This window comes from Ostrea edulis, chromosome 8 (assembly GCF_947568905.1).
Source record: "Ostrea edulis chromosome 8, xbOstEdul1.1, whole genome shotgun sequence".
In the NCBI taxonomy this organism is placed as follows: domain Eukaryota; kingdom Metazoa; phylum Mollusca; class Bivalvia; order Ostreida; family Ostreidae; genus Ostrea; species Ostrea edulis.
In genome coordinates, this window is record NC_079171.1 from 23,436,932 (window position 1) to 23,462,226 (window position 25,295).

The 25,295-nt window shown below is 33.6% G+C and overlaps 1 protein-coding gene across 1 annotated transcript in view; it reads left to right on the forward strand.

The window, feature by feature from the left end:
- Positions 1–222: 222 nt before the first annotated feature.
- The window catches only part of LOC125660709 (uncharacterized), a 58,718-nt gene continuing 33,645 nt past the window's right edge, over positions 223–25,295 (forward strand). Inside the window, exons 1-7 of the mRNA XM_056147202.1 lie at positions 223–500; positions 1,229–1,307; positions 1,401–1,626; positions 1,918–2,043; positions 5,242–5,323; positions 12,145–12,213; positions 23,495–23,589. Coding sequence (XP_056003177.1) covers positions 1,263–1,307; positions 1,401–1,626; positions 1,918–2,043; positions 5,242–5,323; positions 12,145–12,213; positions 23,495–23,589 — 643 coding nt within the window. The 5' untranslated portion in view covers positions 223–500; positions 1,229–1,262. The remainder of the gene's footprint in view (positions 501–1,228; positions 1,308–1,400; positions 1,627–1,917; positions 2,044–5,241; positions 5,324–12,144; positions 12,214–23,494; positions 23,590–25,295) is intronic.

A 25,295-nucleotide genomic window follows, 5' to 3' on the forward strand; every position in this document is an offset into this window, starting at 1 on the left:
ATACTGTTGCTCAATATTAGAATTTAGATTAGATATTCAGAACAGGAATTTTTTTCTAGATTTTATAGGCCTTGGGACTAGTGATACTTTGAACTAGTACTCCGCTGACCGATAAGGCCTGTGAATCGCTTGTTTACTTTAGGATGAATTTCATTTTTGTTCATTGTTTATTGTATCTGATTATGCATGTATTATCAATATCGTCCCACAAGGTCCTGGGTCGATGTGATATGGAAAAGAGTTTGTACTAACCTATGTAATATACGATGCGATGTCCTCATGTGATATTATCATGGTATATAAACGAAATAATTCATTTGTGTCATTAAACATAGTTTAGTACATTCCATCAGGTCAAAACAAGAAAATGCCAGTGAATGATCGGTGTGGAAGAAGTATTTCTTTATCATCATATTGACGATATCGTTGATTCATTTACATGTACTTTGCTATAATCAACAAGCTTATGGAGTGTTGTTAAAAAGGTGAATTCGAAGCAGGTAACTTTAACTGTAACATAAATATAAGAAACTCAATTCAAAAACAGAAATGGCGGGGTTGCTTTAAAATAAGTTATTCATCATAGAGATAGCTGTACATGGATCCAGATGAAATAAAAATGAACTGAAGTAAATGTGGTAGAGAATCAATTATTCAATGATTTTAAGAAATCTAACCTAGAGATGCCTCAGATTTTTGTATGAATTTATGATAAAGTCAGATTATGTAGGTAAACTTTCAAGAAAGCATACTGGAAAAATGTCATATCAAATACAGATTTTTTCCACAAATAGCCCTTTCAAAATATCCCATGTAGGCCTATATCTTCAATGTTTTTATAACGACTATAGTGTGCAATTATAAGGTCTGAAAAATGTTGTAAATGTGCGAAGATTTGGTTACACAAAGTAGGTATCATGCTTCAAAATGACAAACTTCAGCTAGATGTATTTGTTTTGTCATACATATTCACAAAGGTAATGTCAACATATTAGAAGTAATGGAAATTGATTATATTACTATTTACAATGTTTTTAAGACCAGAAGGAGTAGATTCGATATGATAACCTATCAATTTGAAAGAGAGGATTATGTTTTTGTCATCATACAACCAAGTGAGAAAGGATTTTCTATTCCACTCCTGCGCGACTTCAACTCCCCAGAATTAACTAGCAGGTATTAGTTTTGGTCTAAAGTTTTTGTAACAGTGTTATTTTCATATCCACAGACACAAACTGGAGTACAGATTTATCCGAAGTGCTATGAGTGGACAGATGATCTTATTAATGACCGTCACTGGTTATTTGGTAAGAAAAGCACCATTGTCATTATAAAAGTACTGTGAAGTTGGTGGTAGTAGTTGGATGTAATTTATATGTAAATTCAAAATTGTTTTACAGTTGCCAGGATCACATGCATTACTTCCAAAGTTTGTCAGAAGAGTATTAAAATGTCCAGAACCAAATAACATTACAGAATGGGAACAAGCATCTGCGGGACTTGCATGCCTTCATCCCATAGAGGGTGGTTCCAGTCAACAGCAATATAATATCTATCACTGTCTTCCTAGTAGTTTCCTGAATGAGAGTTTGGAGTACTGTGGAATTTCGGGACCGGTTGATAAAGGTATCATATAATAATCACATTTGAATTGAAGATAAAATGAAAATTAACTGTTACTGTCTATCAATCATGTTGCTTTTCATATTGTATGTTCTCATCATTGAACTATTCATATCAAAGGCGTTGACACGCTCTATACATGTATTATGTGTTTCAGGGGTTCCAATATATTAGAATCAAGACACAGTTCAAGACATGCAATAAAACAACACTTATTATATACTCAGTACATGTACATTATGCTGGGTCAAAATCAGGTTGTTGTTTAAAGTTTTTTTTTCCATGTATTATTAGGTAATTGTCCTGTTTATGTGTATGGCGATACGATGGGACTTAACAAAGCTGCCAGCTATAGATCATGCACCAACTTCACAAGCGGATGTCCAGCAAAGTTTTATCACTCAAAAGAAGTGTTTAAACGTGAGTAATTATTTTAGCTAACATGTCTTTAATTTTTCAACAAAAATAACACTTTGCATCTAGATTGCATGTACCGGTAGTATATATGAAGACATGAAAGTATAGCACTGGTTTATAGGTGAGGGAAAATATTGTCTTGATCTGGATGAGCTTTACGTGTATGTTTTGGGTAGCGATTGAATATTTAGAGGTCTTACATAGTACAATATATACAATATATCTTCGAACATCGATCAACAAAGTTTAATTTCGCACATGGTATGCAACAGATACAGGGGTTTTGACAGTGAAAAGTGAAGATTAAGAACAGTGATCAATCTCATAACTCTCATATAAAGTCAGCATTTCGCAAATGACATGGTCATTAAATGATACAAGGGCACGGTATGCTTGAAGCCAAATTCAATCCCGCTGCCCAAATAAAATTTTATTCCTCAAAAGCCTTTCAGATGGTGTATGTTTCCATAAAATGATAATCATATATTAGTAAGAAGCTTTACATATGCACAATGCAGTATATTTATTATAACTTTGTGCCATTTTGACGTTACTTTATGCGACATCGTGACCAAGAAGGATATGTCATTAACTCATTTTTAGAATAATTCATCTTATTTTGCCATATAACTCAAGTTTTATTTAACAAATGTGCACTATATTTTTTATTTGAAAAGTTTAATAGTCTCTCTCCTAAATTTTTTAATCGAGTGTAGATGATTCAATGCGGCAACAACAAAAACAAAATGATTTGTTGTCAAATAAATTAAACATATGTAATGTAGAGAAGTAATTCGTAATATATAATACAATGTTGTACATAGCATGCAGTTAACACCGAGGACATTACCTCTCTCTTATAACCATTGAAAATGTGCATAATCTTTTAAGTGCATTAACATTCTTACAATTCAGAAGCTGTTTAAATTCATATTGATATGGTCTATTTGTTTAACATTTAAGCTTTCCAATCTTGATTTTTAATAGTTTCATCAGTACATTTAAATAAATAATTGCGCTTATCAACCAAAAAATCATTATTACTTAAAGTGCATACTCTTTCATTTCTTGGAATGTTTAACCATCGTCCCTCTCAACAGGTAATCTAAAATTTGACGCTCAAAATCTATATAGCATTTTTGTTTTATTTTAGGAAGTTCATCTAAATAAAATTCAAAATTTGGTTCATTTTTAAAGATGGACCAATTATTTGGTTTTGACGAATTACGTAAACATTCATTCCATTTCTGTGTACTTTGATCTTTCAGTGTTTATAATACCTTTGCATTTAATATCTTTTTGTTTAAAAATGCTTCATTTTATCATACATGTACATATGACAATCCAAACTCATTTCAAATGTTTCTCATGTATTTTATCCAAGGGTTTTTATTATCTTTACATTTAAATGAATACATACTTTTTGTAATTTTTTTTATTGTCGGATAAAAAAATTGTTGACCAAAATTTGATTATTCTTGTTTTAATATTAATAGACAAAGAGTATCTTCAATGTTCTCCATATATAAAATAATTCGGAGTGTTTTGATAGATTTCAAATATATATTTACAGTATCGAGCATGTAATTTTTCAATTAGGGAAGTGTTGAATAAAAAACAGGTTGTGAAAACCATACAATAAAATCGGTTGTATGATTCTATCAAAAAGGCCAAGTTGACATTTGAATGACAAGTTATTTTGCTTACATTGATCTAGTTGCTTTGCTTTGTCATATTGATATTTTATATTATAGACAAATGAGCCAGTTTTATTAAAGAAAATATCAAGATGCTGGGATTCATAAGAAAATTTCATTAGTTTTACAGTCATATGAAATTATGGAATTGTAACATGCTACATTTTTTTGTACCAAAAACCATAATTTAGTCTTTTCTACATGGACCTGTAACACCTGATTCGAAAATATCATTGAACAATTTCACATATAAAGGCAGCATAAAATCACACAGCAATTTGGTGCATGCATTAACAATATGGTCATAGCCTGATGATTTGTTACACTTCAATGATTTTATACATTGTAATATTTCATCTTCAGTAATAGATGAATTAAGAAAATAATTTGATTCAATATGGCATAGTGAAAGGTGAGGATAACGAACAGTGATCAATCTCATAACTTCTATAAGCAATATAAAATGGATTGTTGGGTAAACACGGACCCCTGGACACACCAGAGGTGGGATTAGGTGTCGAGGAGGAGTAAGCATCCCCTGTCGAGTGGTCATACGGCGTGAACCCTATATCTTGATCAGGTAAACGGAGTTTTCCGTAATCAAAATCAGAGTGCGAAGAACGGCCTAACAATCGGTAAGGAACACATCAGACAGCATTTGTCCCATGCTAGGTTGTATTGACAAACTAGATCGTTATAACGACCATAGAATTTGCGAAATGCTGACCCTAAACGAGAGAGTTGGATGCTTGGGGCTAGGGTATATACATTGCAAATGTTAAGTCCCTGCACCGAAGGGTCATTAGGAAAAGGAATCGAGCAGTTATAAAAAACAAGAAAAGAATGACCAGATGTAGAGTCAAGAACACCCCGGAGGCTTCTACCATAATTGTCAAGTTCATGATCCTCAGGGTAGAGATTCTGAATTCAGGACAGGATCAAACTTAGCCTATAGTGTTTATATGTAAAATATTTGAATAACACATTTAATGCTATTAATATTAATCTGAAAGCAAATGGATTTCGAGAAGCCCTTTACCAAAATGACACCAAAGGTTTGGGTTTTAATATCAGGATAGGCTGAAAATGGTCATTACAATTATTTTCTGATCAACTGAAAACATTTTTTCATTAATTTTGTTGATACTTTATGAAGACTAAATGCATATTTAAATCACCCAGAAAGAAATGTAGAAAAATTGTGAATTTTTAAACGCCAAGGTTCTTATGCTGATATAACATACAATAACATGTAAAGTCTTTCACAAGTATGGACATTTTCTGGAACAAATAGATTTTGAGTTTTATGCTACTGCTGACTATTAGAATTTATTTTAGATATGCAGAACATGAAACTATTGTAGATTTCGTACACCCTTGGAGCTATTGAAGCTTTAAGCTATTGCTAAGGTGACTGGTATGGCATGATTGGCCCTTGTTATGATTTTGATGCTAATATGTATATAATTATTCAAGCATATTTATATTTCTATGTTACTTCTAGATCCAGCATGTCTTAACGTAAACCCTATAGCCAAGTGCTATATTGCAGAGCCTATATGTGAAAAAAATTATGATATACTAAGGTGAGTGAAGTCGATTAGAATTGAACGCATTTTATTGTATATAATATATGCATTTTTAACTGTTTGGCCCAAATTTAGAAATTCATTTTAAAATTAAGGATTATCTCCTTCATGCATAGCTCTTATCCTTGGGCGAATTTGGTTCCAGTTTTTGGCACTCTAGTTTTCCTTTTAGCTCTTACAAGTTTATTGTTAGTTCGAATTTCCAAAATTTCGGCTTGAGCATTACTGAAGAGACATTATTTGTCGAAATGCGGATCTGGTGCATCATAATTGGTACCGTATAGGTTTTACAATACAAAAGGATCAGAAACAAGTGCCTACAACTTAGGAGTTCTTCTCCGTATAACCTAATACATGAAACACACAAATGTTATTGAAAAAATAAGATACAGATAATACAATAATGGTAAGTGTTCTATAGATAAACAATTCAATATAATATGATCATCAGCAAAATCTTTTAATTTAATTGAATATACGTCTGAACATAGTAAAAAATACAATTATTTAGTTCGGTATACAAGACATCACCTCAAAGTAGAAGATGTGTATCAATAATAACCAAATCATTTAACGTTATCGTCATCTCTAATATGTATACGGTGTGACCGTTGGACCGAGCGAAGCATGTAATGGTCATTGGAGTGTCTCAAGTTAAGTACGGTAAATTATGATTCGTTTAAAAATGTATATTTTAATGAAATTTTCCTTGCACTAAAAACCCAGCAAGATCTTAATATTAAAGGGGTTTATATGGGGAGAACAGTTTTACAGGATCCGCCTATTCATTGAACGCGGTAAATAAAACGCAAGGCAACGTAAACTGTGCATTGTGACGTCACATTTAGCCTCGACTTTTTTCTCTTTTTCAAAGCAAACAATTAAAAAGCACAATAATACATTCCGTATGCAATGAAAAAGGCCGTTATAAAACTAAATAAAATTAACCAATAAATTCAAAATGGTAAAAAAGTAATTCGTATATTCTTACAATCTCTATCCAGAGTTGTATGTGAGTGTAAGGAACGATAACTCTGGGTGGAGATTGATATTCTTATTCAAAGAAAATCATGTTTATTCAAAGAAAATCATGAACTCGTTCATCTATTTAGTCGTATTACGGTTTTATATATAATTATTTGCTAAAAACCTGTTATAATGATAATCATACTATTCATTTTGAACAAGCTGAGTGTTTAAATTACGAATTGTATGTCAGAGTCTTCTATTATTGGCATTCAAAATAAAACACGAATAACTGTTGAAACAGGTAATGAAAAAATAAATGGCGGCGCCCATATGGATCACGAAAATTTCAGTGAACGTATATAGAGATTATCTCTTTTTCTTTTGCTGAATTTGACTTTTTTCTTTTACATACGTGTTACCTTTAGAGCCTTGCTTCGCTCGGTATTAATTTGTATCCAGCAATTGCATGAATATTTCTTACAAATAAAGAAAAAGTTATGTCATGTTATGCATCTTCACTCATACCACAGGAACATAATGGAGAATCAACAATATTGCGTCTATAAAGATCATCATTGCGTTTAAGTTTGGTATGAATTATATTCAACAAATGGGTACCATAGGTAAATCATACAGGACTTTGAGGTTGCTGATATTAGAGCTACAATGTAACACTTTCACGAAATTGCTTAATTGAAGAAGTCGGTCTTGATTTGATACTAAGAGAATTCCACTTAAATACAAATGATTTTCTGTCCACTACAAGTCTGCATTTTGAATAGTTATCTCCAAAACGGAGATAATATGTGGACATATTATTTACTTTACGAGGCATTGTTTATTTTAGAAACTGTGGAACCTCGTTATTATTAATCTTGTACATGGTAATTAATCCAGCACTTGCTCGTTTAGACGATAGAGGTTCTAAACCAGTTTCTAAATACAGAGAATCTCTATAGGCTAGTATAGGAAGGCCAGTAATAATTCATGCTGCACATAATTGGACTTTTTCTAAGAGATCACTGTCAGATGAGCTACATCCATTCCAAACAACAGAGGCATATTCTAAAGCTAGTCTTATGAATTTAGTGTACATTTTGAAAAGAGTGTTTTCTCCTAAAGCGAAATTTAATTTTTTAAGAAGACCTATTTTTTTGTAAGCCGTACTTGTTATTTTATTTATATACTGGGACCAGTCCAAATCGCATGAAACAAACAATTCTAACTGTCTGTGCACTGGCACATATTCTAGCTGACAGTCTTGAAAAAATAATTTAGGAAGATCAATGCTCTTATTCAATGAAAAAAAAAGAACAATTTTAGTCTTAGGGGTATCAAACCATTTTTTACCATTCATCTAAGATTCAAAGTAAATTCAACTTCATTGGAATTCTTAAATGCATGTTGAATGGAGTTATCATCAGCAAATAATCTACAGAAAGACATAATATATTCAGCAACATCATCAGCATATATTAAAAATAACAGCAGTCCAAGAACAGAGCTTTGGGGTACCCGGCATTTAAACTTGCACTTTGAAAAAAAGATTGGTCTTTGTACATAGCTCTTTGGATGCAACGATCAAGATAACCAGGAAACCACTGAAAAATATTGCCTCTGATTCCATAATAAATATGTAGTTTAAATAAAAGGCCTCTGTGCCAAACTCTATCAAATGATTTAAATAGATCACAGAATACCATACAACAAGATTTCCCATCATCAATACTTTTTTCAATGCTATGATAAGTCTTTAATAATTGGAAAATTGTAGAATGACCAGGCAAAATCCTGCTTGTAAAATAGATATTCTTGTGAAAAGAATTGTATATATGTTTAAAAATTATTCTTTCCATAACTTTGCTAACACAGCTTAAAAGGGACACGAGTCTATAATTGCATGATAGCGACGGATTTTCCTTTTTGAAAAGAGGTAAAACATGAGCCATTTTCTAGTATCTAGGAAAAAAAATTTCACGACATTTATTGAAAACCATACAGAGTGGTATAGAAATAGTGTTATTTTCAATTCAGCATCCTATGACTTATACTATCGGGTATAGCCAGGGAGGGTGGGACGTATATCTATGACTTTTGCTCATCGATAAGAATATCATTAAGATTGTCATTGCATAAGGAGTATAAGTTTGGTACGCAGGTACGTTAAGACAGGTTATTAAAATCTTTACTGGGATAACATCCACGAAACAATGTGAGGTCACAATTGAAATATTGATTGATTGATTGTATCTTGCTTAACGTCTCGCTCGAGAATATCACTAAGTATATATTGAATTCTGATTTTATTTTGATGTAAATTTCATTTAAACAATAAAATGCTTTCTTTGTTGTTTCATAGGGTGAATAAGGTATCTAGCATTGCATAAGCGGGTTATGTAAAAAAAATTCTACAATGATTACTACTTTCATTACCCGATGAAACAACAAAGAAATACATTTTATTGTTTATATTTATATTTTTATGCATTGTTTTGAAATATAAACTAGATTTAATGGCTAAAATATAATATGGTTGACCCATTCGTTACGCTAATGGAACATCTATTGCACCCTTTGACCTTGATGACGCTCCATATTTGGTAATGATTACACAGACAGGTGGTATTTAAAAACCGGATTGAACTAGTTTGCAACAAACATGCATTCGTGTCTCAGGAGAGGGGCAAGTTCATAGCTGACTGCATTGACTTTCTGGTATCTTGTCTATATTTCTTGATCCAGTTTGCCGTTTTCTGTGAAAATGCTGCCCAGGTATTTGAATTCAATGGCTTGTTTCAGCTGAGATCCATTGATGTTGATGTCCAGTTTGTTCGGTCTCTGCTGACTCTCATGACATCTGTCTTCCTAACACCGATCTTCATATCATGTTTCGCACAGCTTGTATTGAGCTGGTCTGTATTCTCCTTTAGCTGTGCCTTGTCGTTGTTCATCATTGCCTAGTCGTCTGCAAACATGAGTTCGTTGAGTGGCTCGGGGTCTGGGTTGGCCTTCTTTGTAATCTGGTCCTTGTAGGTCATGAAGAGTAGTGGGGAGAGATTGCAGTCCTGTCTGTTTTCGGATGTTATTGGAAACCAGTGAGATGGTCCACTGGAAGTGCCGACTGCGCTTCTGCTGTTAGTGTAGATGGCCTGGATGTTGTCTACTAGTTGCCCTTCGACGTCATACTGCTCAAGGACCTTTCATAGCTTGTCTCTGTTTACTCTGTCGAAGGCTTTTTCCAGGTCCACGAATACGAGATGGAGATCTTGGTCGTATTCCATTGACCTCTCACACAGTTGGCGGAGTACAAAGATTGCATCGATACACCCTATTCCTTTCCTGAAATCAAACTGGGAGATGTTTCGTTTTTACTCGAGTTTGTTGCTCCAGGATCTTTGCATACAGTTCCCCTACATGGCTGAGAAGAGATATACCTCTGTAGGTGCTGCAGTTTTTCTTGATGACCTTCTTTTCCCATAATGACACCACTATAGTAATTTGCCAGTCTTCTGGTACTTTGTTCTCGTCCCAAGCTTTCTGGCACACTGACATAGAACTGAAAAACACTATGCCGCATAATTTTAGAGACGTTTTATACACTGTGTGAAAGATCATAAACTAATGTACACGGCAATTCTTGATAGAATTGTCTGCTATGAACAATTTCAAGAAAACTGCATAGCATCAGAGTAAAATGTAGGCTAGATGGTTTCGTGTTTAAATGTATAATAATCAGTTCTTACTGAAAGCGGTAGGACTCTAGCAGCACTCTTGATAAACTATGGTTGATTTACCGTTATTATCGCCAAATAGAGCAATTCTTAAGCCCTGGGGTACTTTTCCATTTTCTATTAAGGTACATTTGTGGTCTATTTATAATAGCCATATGACGACGTCATATGGAAGCGCGTGTTTGCCATGTTGTTATGATACAAAATGTTCTCATGTAAACAACCGAAACAGTTTTTAAAAGTTAGTTCTGTGTACGACAGATTTTAAAAATTATGCAGTTTACGTGCATACATGGAGTATGACCTGCCCTAACATACCCGCGTGGATTTTGACCTGTGTCATCGATATTTGATATTGAAGAAAAATATGTAATAAATACTTCTATTTTTTCTTTACCTGAAAACGCTACCATATTGATAACATTATCGGAAATAAATTTGATAGGCGGAATATCCTTACTTGCTTTAACTTGGAAAACCTCTGGAATTAATTTCCAATATAATCTACTATCATTTATGAGTAGCCGTTTAGATGCGTTTCAATGTTATTGTAGTAGTTTAGAATAGCATGTTTTTTTTATATTATTGACCTTATTTTGAATTATCCTATAACTTATCTAGTGCTCTTCCTTTCTTATTTTCATGCTTTTTGATGTAATCGTGTTCTGGCCGGGATTGTTTTCCTTAACATGGAATCGAACTTTAGTTTATCATTAGGACGAATTGTAACTGATTTTTTTTCCAGGAATACTTTCTCGCACAAAAAATAAAAAATAATCTGAAAATGTTTTGGTCGCAAGTTCTATTGAGTTTGTGTCATTGATAATCATTTTCCGATCAAATCCTTTTATTGATATGTTTGGTTTATCAATATCGGCATTCTTATATACGCACACATTGCGATCGTAATCACACTTTAAATTAGATTTTAACGAGACCGATATATACGTGGCTTTATGATCACTGACTGAAAAACCCACGCCGAGGGTTCCCGATTCGATGACCGTTTGTTGTTAGAATGCGTCCAATGAGATCAATACGTGTACTGTTCAAGATTCTCGCGGGCTCGCATATTTTGTTTGCAAGGCTATTGCAGGGTAGTATATTTCTTACGGTATGAATATATACATGTATTTAGAAAGTCTATATTGAAATCTCCTCGAATTTCGAATTTTCGATTGTTCAATGGAACATGACATACCCCCTCCCCCTAAAATAACGAACAAAAACTACCTATTGAATTTGGAGGATGATAGATATGCAACATAAATAGTAATTACAGACAGGATTATATATTTGCAACGCAATACACTCGGTATTGGGGGTGGGGGTGGGTTCAAATTCAAATCGCCGATTCGCCCTTAACATTGGACAAATAAATCATAATGCCACAATCAAAAGAATTCTGTCTTTGCGTAAAATACAATTAAATCCATCCAAACAATAAAACATCATTAGGAATTGCATTGTCTAGATGAGTTTGGGTAAAACATAGGATATCGAAGTCATCCACAACAATATTTAAATAGCCTATTTTGGTCATAATGATGCTGCGAACGCTTAAATGAGCAATGTGAAAAACATTTGCCGCAATTGGTCCCGGATTGACCTCAATATAACCACTAACAAGTAACGTAAACTTAAACAAACTGAAAGTAGAAATGGATAAAAACCGAGTCGCCTCGTATGTATCTCACAGCTAATGCATAAAGACTTATTGACGACTCGAACAGTTTGCAGATGAATGAAAAATAAAAAATAAAAAAATGACTATAACATATTCGAACTGGTAAAGTTTCCGATTGCACCACAATGTTGTTTTTATTGTGTTACTCATTGTCTAAGACATAGTGTTTATAGACAAATATTTGTAAAAAGAAAGTATGGGTGCAGTAGGAAACCCTTTTAATATATAGGCATTGTGTCAACGAAAGAACCACTAAATGCATAGAAATATGCATATGGACATGGCAATTGGTGTTTTGTTGTTAAAAAAAGAACCAACTATAAAAATAGTAAATAGCAATATTAGTTTTTTTTTTATTTACTACAAACTATCAGAGCAATTGCCTTTCATAAAACTTCGTTTTGATGGATTCTATATTTGTTTTGTTTTAGTGCCAACAATCACACTGATTCATCATCGACAGAAATCGATAAAAACAATGGCGAGAACGATAATTTAAAGTAAGTAGGAACAGTATATTATATGTATAAATATATATAATATGGCGCCTTTAATTACTATACCTTCGATCATTGAACCCCCATAAATGTGAATTAGGTATATGTTAAAAACATAATCAAAATGAAATTATGATAATAGTGTTATAGGAAAGATAATAAAACACTAAACAGACAAAATGTTGAATATTTTAGACAATTTGAGAATAATATATTTTGTTTGTGTATTGTTTTGCAACAAGTTGGCGGTAAGTTTGATATGTGGACATGCGCCGTATCGTAGTCACCTCAATATTGACCAAAATGTGTTCACTGGACGTAAGCTACAATTATTACTGAATAAAGGTGACACAGTGTATCGAAAATATTTATCATTTTCTTGAAGACATATTGATAATCCTTGTCGTGAAAACAAAATTGTATCAATGATATGTTTGATTCTTCTGTCAACGTTGCTATGAATATGCATGGGAAGGATCCATAATTGTAATTCCCCGTACAAAATATGCCATAGTAATCTATACTTAACTCTATCTAGCTTAATGTATACTACATGTACGTACTCTGGTAGAATCTTTCCGATTAATTTTTGACGGATTTCAAATCATAAAAGTATTTATATCATTGGAAAATGTCATTTTCAATTTTGAATAATCTAATTTTACTTGTAACACGCAATTTGGTTAGCTAAGCACATTGAAAAAAAAAGTAGTTTATATTGTATAACATAACTGGGTATGAGGACAAATGCATTTGACAATCCAATACGGTATTACTTTTTTGGTTGAATTTACATCGCAGCACTGCTAAGTTGCAGGTACATGTTTTATATGAAATAGAAACATCAACGGAATTAAATGTGCACATTAAAATACACGTGTTATATATTTTCATGATGTCAAGAAGTACATTTTCTTACAAGTATCCACATTTTACAAAAAAAGAGCTTTTGATATATTTGAAGAATAGCGTAAGGCAATGATATCATAATAAATCTTTTATAATGAATATTGCTATACCATTATTTCGCAATATATCCAATATTTCGAAATAAATGTCCGTTTTTGCACAACTCTCTATTTTGTATTGCTTATTGGATTGATCACTGTTCGTTATCTTCAGCTTTCATAATCGAATAAAATTATAAAGCTCATGTTGGGTGTGACCGGTTGACAGGGGATGCTTACTCCTCCTAGAAACCTGGTCACATCTCTGGTATAGCCAAGGGTCCGTGTTTACCTAACTTCTAATTTTGTATTCCTTATAGTTTTGAAATTGATCACTGTTATATCTTTACCTTTTCATAATCAAATACGTAATTTTAATTTGCTTTCAGTAAATATGTTCCCAAATATCGGTAAACATTTATCAATATATTTCGTGCAAAACTATACATCTTTTCAAAACTTCATTCTGAACACATTTCCTGTTCAATTTTGATGAAATAAGAAGCACTAATCTTGGAAATATTTATTGTATCATTTCGTAACTTCAGAAGAATTCTATCATAATATTTTGTAAAAGTGTAATTTGAGAAAATTATTCTTTATAAAATTGTATGGAATTTTTTAATTTAAGAGATTTACAACTTGAACAAAATGGTATCTCTGGGTTAGAATAGGTCCTTGGTACCCCTTGCTTGTCGTATAAGGATACTAAAAGGGGCAGTACTTCGAATGAGACTGTGAAAACCAAGGCCCTGTATCACATCAGGTTTGGCACGATTAAGATCCATCCCTCCTCAAAGGTCGTAAGTGCCTATCATAGGCCTAAATTTTGCAGTCCGTCACCGGCAACAGTCACATCTCCATATGAGTAAAAAATTATCGAGAGGGATGTTATACAATACACAATCAATCAATCAATTAATCGAACAATCAATCAATCAATCTCTTCAGTATTTCATTGTAATTTTGTTTTGAAATTTATGATAGCTGCTTATCATATTTCTTAACACAATTGTGTTTATTTCATCAAAATTGAGAAATAATTAGTTCCAAGGGGATATTTTCATGAAAGAAAGTTTCACACGAAATATATAAAGATTTCTTTGGGAATTTAATTATGGCGAATTTCATACCTCAATTATTGCGTTTCTAAAGAATATCGTATTTTGATGTAGATCGGAACACACTTGATGAGTTTTCCTCATTTATTCTCAACAATATATGAGAAAGAACTGGTACATACTGATGGATATGTACGCAAGAAGAAATTGCCAACAATTAGCAAATTTTGTTACCTCTGTTTGAGGGGCATAAATGAGCTTTACCTCGTTGGAGGTGTATATATAGTAATCATGCTGAAAATGGATCCTTTTTATTTTTTGAAAATAATCTTTACGCCACGGATTTACCACACTTATATTTTACACAGAGAATTTCATATGAACATTGACTTACATTTACTGAGTGCAATGATAAAAAATGGTGAAATTTTAGAAATAGTAGTTACGTATGATACATGTTCTTTTTGATAATGAAAAAAGCTATCTGCGTAGGGTTGAGTTCGAAAGTTATGTGCAGTTTTTGACACCTGTCTTTCTTTTATGTTAGCCAAGATCAGCAGGAGTAACATAGGATTGATTTCCTGTTATAAACGCCTATTTAGCAATATTTCAGTCATAATTTGTTAAAATGTGAATTTAGGCATGCAAACGTTAGGGTTACGAACAATGATCAATTCCATAATGATTACAAAATAAAGTGTTGGACAAACACGGACCCCTGGATTTACCAGAGGTGGGATCAGTTGCCTAGGAGGATGTATGTTTATTTTAATTGAAGACTCAGATAATAACCCACACTGAACAATTTGTGGTGTTATTGCCTAGCGCATATCGCCTTTGCTGTTTGAATAATGGGCAATAGTGAGTTTAGTATATTTATTTGAATCAACATGTTCCATAAACATGCTGTTTAGCAGTGGCGAAATGGACACAATTACACACTTATTGTGAATTGGCAATTCTGCCAGCATGTTATAAATCAGAAGTGAAAGAAGAATTAAATAGGTTACACAATGAATATGTTTTGGTTCCAGCTGACAAAGCTAGTAAAGCATTGTCTTTATTTGTAAGGCTCCTTATTACAACTGTATTTTAAACGAACTTGGCATTGATTCCACTTTGGTAATCATACTTATACTCCAGCTGCCCTTTCAAAAGATGAAATTCTTCAAAAACATGTTTCAGTTGTAGACACATTTAATATTCCAGTTAATGGGTTGAATGAATATGAGTTACCGTACCTATACTGGATTCCTAAACTACATAAAAACCCTTACAAACAAAGATACATTGCTGGATTCAGTAAGTACTCTACCAAGCCCCCATCTTTGCTCCCCACGAAAATATTAACAGCTGTGAAGGAGAAACTTCAAACTTACTCTGCGACTACATATGCCAGAAGTGGTTTTAATGAAATGTGGATTCTAAAATTAAATCAAAAGAACTTTTAGTAAACTTGAAATCGCAGAATTGTTCCCAAATCAATAACATTAAAACCTATGACTTTTCAACACTAAACACGACCATTCCTCACGATAAATTAAAGACTTTTTAACATCATAGACAGTTGAAGCAACACAATCGGAAAACGGAAATATTCATATCAAAAACTTACTTTGTTAAACACCACTCTGATTCCACAAGTACTCTGAAGTTGAAATAAAACAACATGCTAGAGTTCCTCATTGACAATATCTTCGTTGTCTTTGGTGATCAGGTCTTTCAACAGTCTGTTGGAATTCCCATGGACATGGATTGTGTTCCTTTGTTAGCTGACCTGTTTCTATATTCATATGAAGCAGAATTTATTGAAAAAACTTCTAAGCGAGAAGAAAAAATCTCTCGCTGTGGCCTTCAATTCGACATTTAGATATATCGATCACGTTTTGTCTATTAACAATAATAGCTTTCATTCACATGTCGATTTGATATATCTCTGTGAGCTCGAAATAAAGGACACCACAGAATCGTCCACTTCTGCTTCATACTTAGATATTTTATTGAAAGTAGACATTAACGGTAAACTTACAACTCAAATGTATGACAAACGGGATGATTTCAGTTTCTCCATCGTCAACTTCCCAAATTTATGTAGCAATATTCCATTATCACCAGCATATGGTGTTTATATATCTCAACTGATTCGATATGCAAGAGCTTGTTCTGCGTATAGTCAGTTTTTAAATCGAGGTAAACTACTGACAGACAAGTTGATGGTACAAGGGTTTCAACAGTCTCGATTGAAGTCAGCATTTTGCAAATTATATGGTCGTTATAACGATCTAGCTCGATTTTGGATATCTGGAACCCCCGGATATCTCGAAGTTTTTCCGAGGTCCCTTGGACTTCGAGATAGAAATATTTTACTGTATATACCTAGCCCCAAACATACAACTCTCTCGTTTAGGGTCAGCAATTCGTACATTCTATGGTCGTTATAACGATCTAGTTCGTCAATACAACCTCACATTGGGGCAAATGCTGTCTGGCATGCTTCTTACTGATTGTTAAACCGTTCTTGACACACTGATTTTGACTGCGGATAACTGTTTACCTGATCAGGATATAGGGCTCACGGCGGGTGTGACCGGTCAACAGGGGATGCTTACTCCTCCTAGGCACCTGATCCCACCCCTGGTGTGTCCAGGGATCCGTATTTGCCTAACTATCTATTTTGTATTGCTTGTAGGAGTTATGAGATTGATCACTGCTCGTTATCTTCGCCTTGCATATGTACAAAAAATAACAAGTTGCTGGTCCAGTGGAATGTCCGCAGTACCGACCTTAAGTCTTAGGACATACCGGTGGCTTCGTATGAGCACAAATACCGACATCCCAAACTGATACACCACACTGATAAAGGTCATCCGATCTATTTACGCTGCTTCAGCAAGATTGCCACCCAGCGAGACGAACTAGAAACACACTTGTACTCTGGAGCGGGGACTCCCCTCTAAGTGGAAGAGGTGGAGAGGACACCGGAATGGTGTCCTATGTGCCCAATTAACTTTTATTAATACTCGTTCATATGAATTACTATACACGTGTAACGTACAGCCTTCTAGCTGTCTGTCAACAAGCTATATTAGACGAACACTTTACTGAAGTATATCCCCAATACCTGCAATAGACATCGATATGGTGTTCTTCCTACTACCTAAAACAACGAGCACCCCAAACTAAATACAACGAACCCGATTTAGTAGGACAAGGGTGAGAATTGACCAAGATAAGGAACATTGCTTGGATACTGATAAAAAAGTATCATTACCTGTATATGAAAGGTGCTCCACCATATCGAAATATATTTACATTGTGGCCTGAAATGTTGTAGTGATTTATGACTGAACCCTCAAAATCTAGTATTTTTTGGTAATTATAAATGGAGCTGGCTAGCATGGAGACATATATGGGGTTTAAAAATAGTTATTGTGCTATCCTGAATTTCGTAGATGGATGATCACCACCACACACTTTGCATCTGTGACTGAATCGGCAATTTCGTATGAATGTACAGGTTTTGACCGAATTGAAATATACTACTCAAAATTTGATAAGGATCACTAGGTTATATGTATGTAATTTACCACTAACATAACAATTGCAAATGAAGGATAGGGAAGTGCTTCAGCTTTGGGGTAATTGGTGACGGCAGGATCATGCGGTGTGTTTGAGGGAACGGTTGTTTCGGTGTTTGAGAAGGATAGGAGCTGTGTATTGCATATGAAGCAGTTCAGAGTTAATGAGTCCACACGAGCACTGTGCGTTGGCCAGTTTTCTGAGCCGATACTGCTCGTCGTACCGGAACTACCCCGACGACCTTTACGCGGCCGTTTTGACGTCACGCATGTAATTAAGGAATTCGTGTGCCAAAGTTCTTTATTTTTCTAGCATATTGCTTGAAAAAATACTAAAGTCTGAGGAATATTGCCAGATCGACAAATAGGGGTTATATTTTTGCTTTAGAAGGCAAATTACGCTGTTCCAAAATTGTATTTACCACTGAATTAAGCAACATAGAGAGGTTGATGAGTTTCCTTCCCCAAAATTTGTTTTAAATTTCAACGGGACATTAATGCTAACTGGATCGAAAGTGTTAGAGATCGTTGGCTGTTGCAAATCCAACGACCGAAATATTGGGGCCCGAGAAATTGGCAGTTTGCGATAAAATATCGATTGAAGTAAGAAGGTACTGTTGGTTCAGGTCAAACTCACCTGAAAAATTTGGAAATGTTCTCCGTAGGTAGATCCTGGTTGTGAGGTACCGTGACGACGGGTGTTGATGCCCTCTGCATTTACAACAGCTGATATTGTTGTTCTAAACCTCGCCAAGCTGCTTGTTTTTCTCTCCCTTGTCCCCAGGCTGGGGACACGGAATTTCTGTCCATCTTCGCCCTTGATTGCCTGCTCACTATATTGTGAATTTGTGACATGTTTTTCTTGTAGAAAAAATGACATTGAAACCAGATTGCATACACCTGTTTAAAACTGTTAAAGTTAAGTCAGCTTTGTCATGCAAGTGAAAACGGAAGATGAAATCCTTAGCGGATTATAGGTCGTACCACGGATGCTTTGATAGAAATGAAGCATTTCCTGTCGACCGGTCACACCCGCCGTGAATCCTATATTCTGATCAGGTAAACGAAGTAATCCATAGTCAAAATCAATTTGCCAAAAATGACCTAACAATCGATATAAAACACGTCAGACAGCATTTGACCCAATGATGGGTTGTACTGACGAGAACTCGTATCATGGGTGCTTTGATTACGCATCGTACTGATAATGCCAAGTTAATACAGTAAACTGCAGTAGGAACTTCGGTACATTAAGCTGAATTATTTGACATTGCATTCAAATAATCTCCATTATGAATTCTGTCGACGAATATACCAGGCTATGAGCTAAATATGAAAAAGAACTTACTACATTGCTAGAATGGATTACAAAATGTAAGCGGAATATCAAAATTCTGCATTAGACACATAAAAGTAGGTATTATCTACCCTTCTGTGCTTAGTAAACCAGAAGTGATAAAAAATTAGATAAGTTACACAGGGAATACGTTTTGGTTGATCTGACAAAGCTTGTACCAACATTGTCTTTGTTTGTAAGGCTCATTATCACAACTGTATTTTAAACGAACTTGTCATTAATTTCACTTTTGGTCATCCTACTTATATTACTACTGCCCTGGTTCAGTTTTAGACAAATTTAAGGATGTTCTCTCCTGGTTTGAATTTTTTCAGAAGTATTAAACTTTTTTGATAAGCCATTTTAACTGATACATTTTTATCCGAAAGAAATTTAAAACATAAGAAAAAGTATGTTAGTGTGGACTTTAAAGAATTACAGCCCCTCAAAGTTGCCCCTTTGCTGAAACTTAATTTTTCATGAAAATCACCAATTTTTACAAGAAATACACTATAAAACAGATATTAAGGACAGAATAATCTTGGCTTTCTTTTATTATATGAAAATTAAGCATAATTGATTATTTCAATAACTTTTACATAAAATAGATCACCAATTCTACAAAATAAGAGGTATTAATTAACATAATTGGATAAAGTATCATATAAATTTCAAGACCTATTTCATCAAAAAATTCAACCTAGGGAAAATGTCTGTATCAAACTTTTTCTAAAATTACTAATGTATATTTGAATCATATTTTTGCTCAATTTAAATGAAAAAAAAAATGTTTGGGGTAGTATACATTGGAACAAAGATTTGAATCATTTTGTATCCCCATCCCCTTCTTACAATAACATACATTCTAAACAATAACAATATACGATTTGTTATAAAATGTGTATTTTTCAATTCATATTTACAAATTCTACATATTTATTTCATTATATGATAAATAATCAGAAAATAAATAATGTATGCATATATACAATACTAATTCATTTATAACTACAGAATGTGTAAAACATATGCCTCTGCATCAGCATTTTCTAATATCCATGCACTGTGACCATGATCTTTGACCTTCTGACCCCCAAATTGATAGGCATCTTTCCTTATTTGTATGTATCCATATGTCCAAATTTGGTTTGAATAAAATGCAAAGTACTTGAGTTATTATCCAGAAACCAGTTTTAACAATCAACTTCCATGCGGCCATAAGGAAGAAATCTGCACTTCCTGGTATGGTTCTTCAGATGATGATAGCACGACTCATGCCTCTCACTGTGGATAACAAATAAAAAGCAAACATTGGAACTCAATTTCTATCAATACTGTAAATTCTTAACAATAGAACATAATATACTAATAGGTTTACCACCAGACTGCTAATACACCAACTTCAACTAACTCCAATTTTTGTCTAGCCAGGGATTATGTTTTAATGCCTTGTTCAATAAATTGTTGCTCTATAAAAATTTCTTATGCAAAATGTTATATATGAATTTGTTTTTGCATAAATGATTGTTTATAAATTCTACTCAGGATTTGCATTTTCAATACTCTATAAAAAATTTTAACATTATTAAAACTTTTTGACAATTACACTTTGAAGGAATAATTAAAATAAAATTTGATAAAATAATTTAATTTCACAGAACTGAACAGAAACAAATTATCGATGTAGTAGCCAAATAGAAACATATCTATACATGTATATATAGTCAGCAAAATTATTTTTTGTTTTAACTAATTTGTACAAGAACACCGCACCATAGTTCTCTAGATGGGAGAACCCCCCCCCCCCCTTTCCCTTTGAATTCATTTTAATGAATTAGATTCGCTGTATACGTGGGCAATTTTTAAAAACAATGATATAGATACACTTTTTAATCAAATGATGCTTCAATAATGATACTTTGAACGTTAGAAACGAGATTCACTCATGACCGACTAGGCGGGATCGGGATCGGGAAGATCGCAGATCAAATTAGGTACACATCTATTAGTATCTATTAGTTTGTAGATTTTATTTTCATAAAAAAACTTTCTTGTATATTTAAAAACTTACAAATTCATTCAACACTATATCAGCAACTGTGGTTCCGGTACTACATCGCTAACATCTTCCATTCTCCCCTCTCGTCTGAAACTATGTACAGTACAAGTACTGAGCTGTCACCATGTGTGTGGTTGTTACTGTTTGTCTGTAAATTTCTTTGTCTGTCACTCACTCGTCAGAATATCGGATGCAGCCTGATCTATAACTGCCGTTTTACTTCTAACGAATCGTCCATGTATGTTTCTGGACTGCTTTATAATAGACTAAATGCAACATCGTACAGTGTGCGTCTTCGATCTCGAGTTTGTTTACAATCGTAACGTCATCATGAATGTCGTAACATGAGAAAAAAGTAAAAAAATTGTCATGTTTTAATTAATTTTTGTTAGTTTATTAACATTACTTACAAACAAAAACATATATTAATGTTCTATTTTGTGCATACGAAATAAAACACACGCATCATCATAATTACGACTTTAAAAAGTATGGAGATTCACTCGCGGTAAAATTACCACGAGAGTACATCCTTAATATCCTAGTCAATGAGTCGGATGAATATGTACTGGATTCCTAAACATTATAAAAACTCTTACAAACAAAAATACATTTGCTGAATCCAGTAACTGTTCTACAAAGCCTCTACCATTACTCCCCACGAAAATGTTACCTGCTGTGAAAGAGAAATTTCAGACGTACCGTGCAACTTTCACATGCCAGTAGATGGTGAAATTCAAATGTGGATTCCAAGAATTTTTAAACAACTTTTAGTAAACTTGAAATCACAAAGCTTTTCTCAAATCAACAACCTCAAAACGTCTTGCTTTTCAACACTTTGACACAACCATTCCTCACGATACATTGAAGAGTAGACTTTATGACATCATAGTCAGTGTCTTCTTCAACAAAAATAGAAAATGAAAATGCTAATATCTAGTGATCAGTCATCCAAAAGATCACATTGTTAAACACCACTCTAATAACACACACAAGTACTTTGAATTTGAAATTAAAATTATGCTAGAGTTCCTCATTGACAATATCTTCAAAGTCTTTTGTGATCAGCTATTTCAAAAGTCTGTTGTAAGTCATATGGACACGAATTGTTCTCCTTTGTTAACTGGTCTGTTCTTATATTTTTATGAGACAAAATTTATTCAAAAACTTCGACGTGACAAAATATCTTACTGTGGCTTTCTCTGTGAAATTTAGATATATCGATGACGTTTCATCTATTAACAATAATAATTTTCATTCATGTCAATTTGATGTATCCCTTTGAACTCGAAATAAGTGACACAAGAGAGTCGTCAACGTGTGCTGCATACTTAAATCTTTTTATTGAAAATAGTTATTAACGTCAAACCAACAACTCAACTTCATGACAAACTGGATGATTTCAGCTTCCCCATCGTCAACTTCCCACATTTGTGTAGCTGTATTCCATTATCACCCGCATATCTATGAACTGATTCGATACACAGGAGCTTGCTCTGCGTATCATCAGTCTTTAAACCAAGCCGGGTACTGGCAAAGAAATTAGTGGTCTCGCTTAAAGTCGGCATTTCGCAAATTCTATGGTCGTTAAAACAATCACTTTGGCAATATAACCCATCACTGAGTCAAATGCTGTATGACTTGTTTTATACCGATTGTTATATCATTGGTGGCACGCAGACTGATTTTGACTAGAGATAACTCCATTTACCTGATAAAGATATAAAGCTCACGGCGTATGTGAAAACACGACAGGGGATGCATAGTCCTAGACACCTGATCTCATCTCTGGCATATCCAGAGGTTCGTGTTTACCCAACTCTCAATTTTGTATTGCTTATAGCAGTTATGAGAATGCCCACTGCAGTTATTCTTCACCTTTCATTCATTCTAATGCACACATCCTAAACATTTAGTCCAGATAATCTATGCAATGTAAAACGATAAAGAGTTTTGTGTTCTAAAAAAAGAATCCGTTCATTGCACTTGAATTTGTGACGAGCATTTAAGTATATATATATATATATATATATATATATATATATATATATATATATATATATATATGTATGTATGTATGTATGTGTGTGTGTGTGTGTGTGTGTGTGTGTGTGTATGTATATATATATATATATATATATATATATATATATCAAAAACCTTTGGCGAAGAGAAAGATTTGGTTTTTCAATTGTCAATGTAAGTTGAGATAACCGAATGTAAAATGACTTTAGATTTTTAATGAGTTTCACGTTTTACCTGGAGATAATAAGTTTGACAGGGATTTATTTCCTACATTACAGATTCATCATCCCTATCGTTGTTCTGTCTGTATCCATTGTTATAATTCTTAGCAGTGTCATTTTATTGAAAAAGAAGAAAGTTTGCAGTACACAAGGTATATTTCAATATTATCTAGCAAAAATTCCGCTTAAATTATAATAGCTTAATTTCTTTTGTAAGCTCTAGGTTGTTTTTTTTCCAGACCTCTAAAATGGTAACAAATATTCAAATGTGAAATCTCAGAACTAGTCTCAAATCAACAACGTCAAAACATGACTTTTCAACACTTTTACACGACCATTCCTCACGATGAATTAAATACTTTACTTTCTGACATTATATACAGTTGCGTCTGCAATAAAAATGGACAAAGAAAATAGTCATACATTATGATCAGCCACTCCTCAAAAGAATAATTTGGTAAACACCGCTATCATTTCACACACAAGTATTCTAAAGTTGAAATTAAGAGTCTGTCTAGCAAAAAATCATGCAATACTGTCCAAATCGTAGGTTACCACATCTTGATGAAATTTGTTGTGTAGGTAGACATCCGAAGTAGTAATTGAAAATTACTCCCCAAAAATATGCTATTTTCAACATGGCTGCCATACGCAGCGCCATTTGTATTTTGCATATTTTCATCAATATCGTATATAAAAATCCAGAAAATTAAATTTATTTTTTTCAAAAGTATTTCTAGTTCGTCAATAGGACCTCGCATTGGGTCAAATGCTGTCTGACGTGTTTCATACCGATTGTTAAGCCGTTCTTGGCACACTGATTTTGACTGCGGATAACTCCGTTTACCTGATTAGGATATGGGGCTCACGACGGGTGTGACCGGTCAACAGGGGATGCTTACTCCTCCTAGGCACCTAATCCCACCTCTGGTGTGTCCAGGGGTCCGTGTTTGCCCAACTATCTATTTTGTATTGCTTGTAGGAGTTATGAGATTGATCACTGTTTGTTATCTTCACCTTGCACACTCATCTTCCAAAAACGACACAAGTCATAATCAAACATGAAACACATCAAAGGGCAGACAACTCCTCAAAATCGGCATATTGCCAACTTTTCCGAAATGAAGGAAAAGTACAAATTGGAAGGGTAAGATCTTCCAAGAGCAGGCTAGGAAATAATTCATTTCCATACTACTGTCACAATTGACTACTAACATCATTAAATCATATTATTGAGCTTGGCATTTAAAAATCATATGAGATATTAAGGTTTAGATAATGTCTGTTTTTAAAAAAAATCTAGAAAAAGTTATGTGTATATCTATATTTTTCAACCAAAATTAAATTTAAACATCAAGAAATGAATTACATAACAACAGCAGACAATAACCTTGATATAAGTCATAATCAAACATGCAACATATCGAACGGCAGACAACTCTTAAAACTGGCACATTGCCAATTTCTGAGAAATGAAGAAAAAGTAGATATTTGAAGGGTCAAATCTTTTAAGAGCAGGCTAGGAGATAATTTTTTTTTACACTTATGTCAAAATAGACTACTAAACATCATTAAAGCATGTTATTGAGCTTGGCATCTAAAAATCAATTAGGTATTAAGGGTTTAAATAATGCCTTTTTCTTCAATAACATCTACATAAAAGATTAAATTAATGTACCATACATTTATGTTATTGGACTAAAATTAAATTCATACTTCATTCAATGAATTTCCTAGTTACAAATGACAAAGGTCTTCAAAAAGTAACATTAGTCAATATTAAACATACAAGTCAATATTATACAAAGGGCAGACAAGTCTTCAAAATTGTCATTTTTGTACAAGGACGGTACTTCAT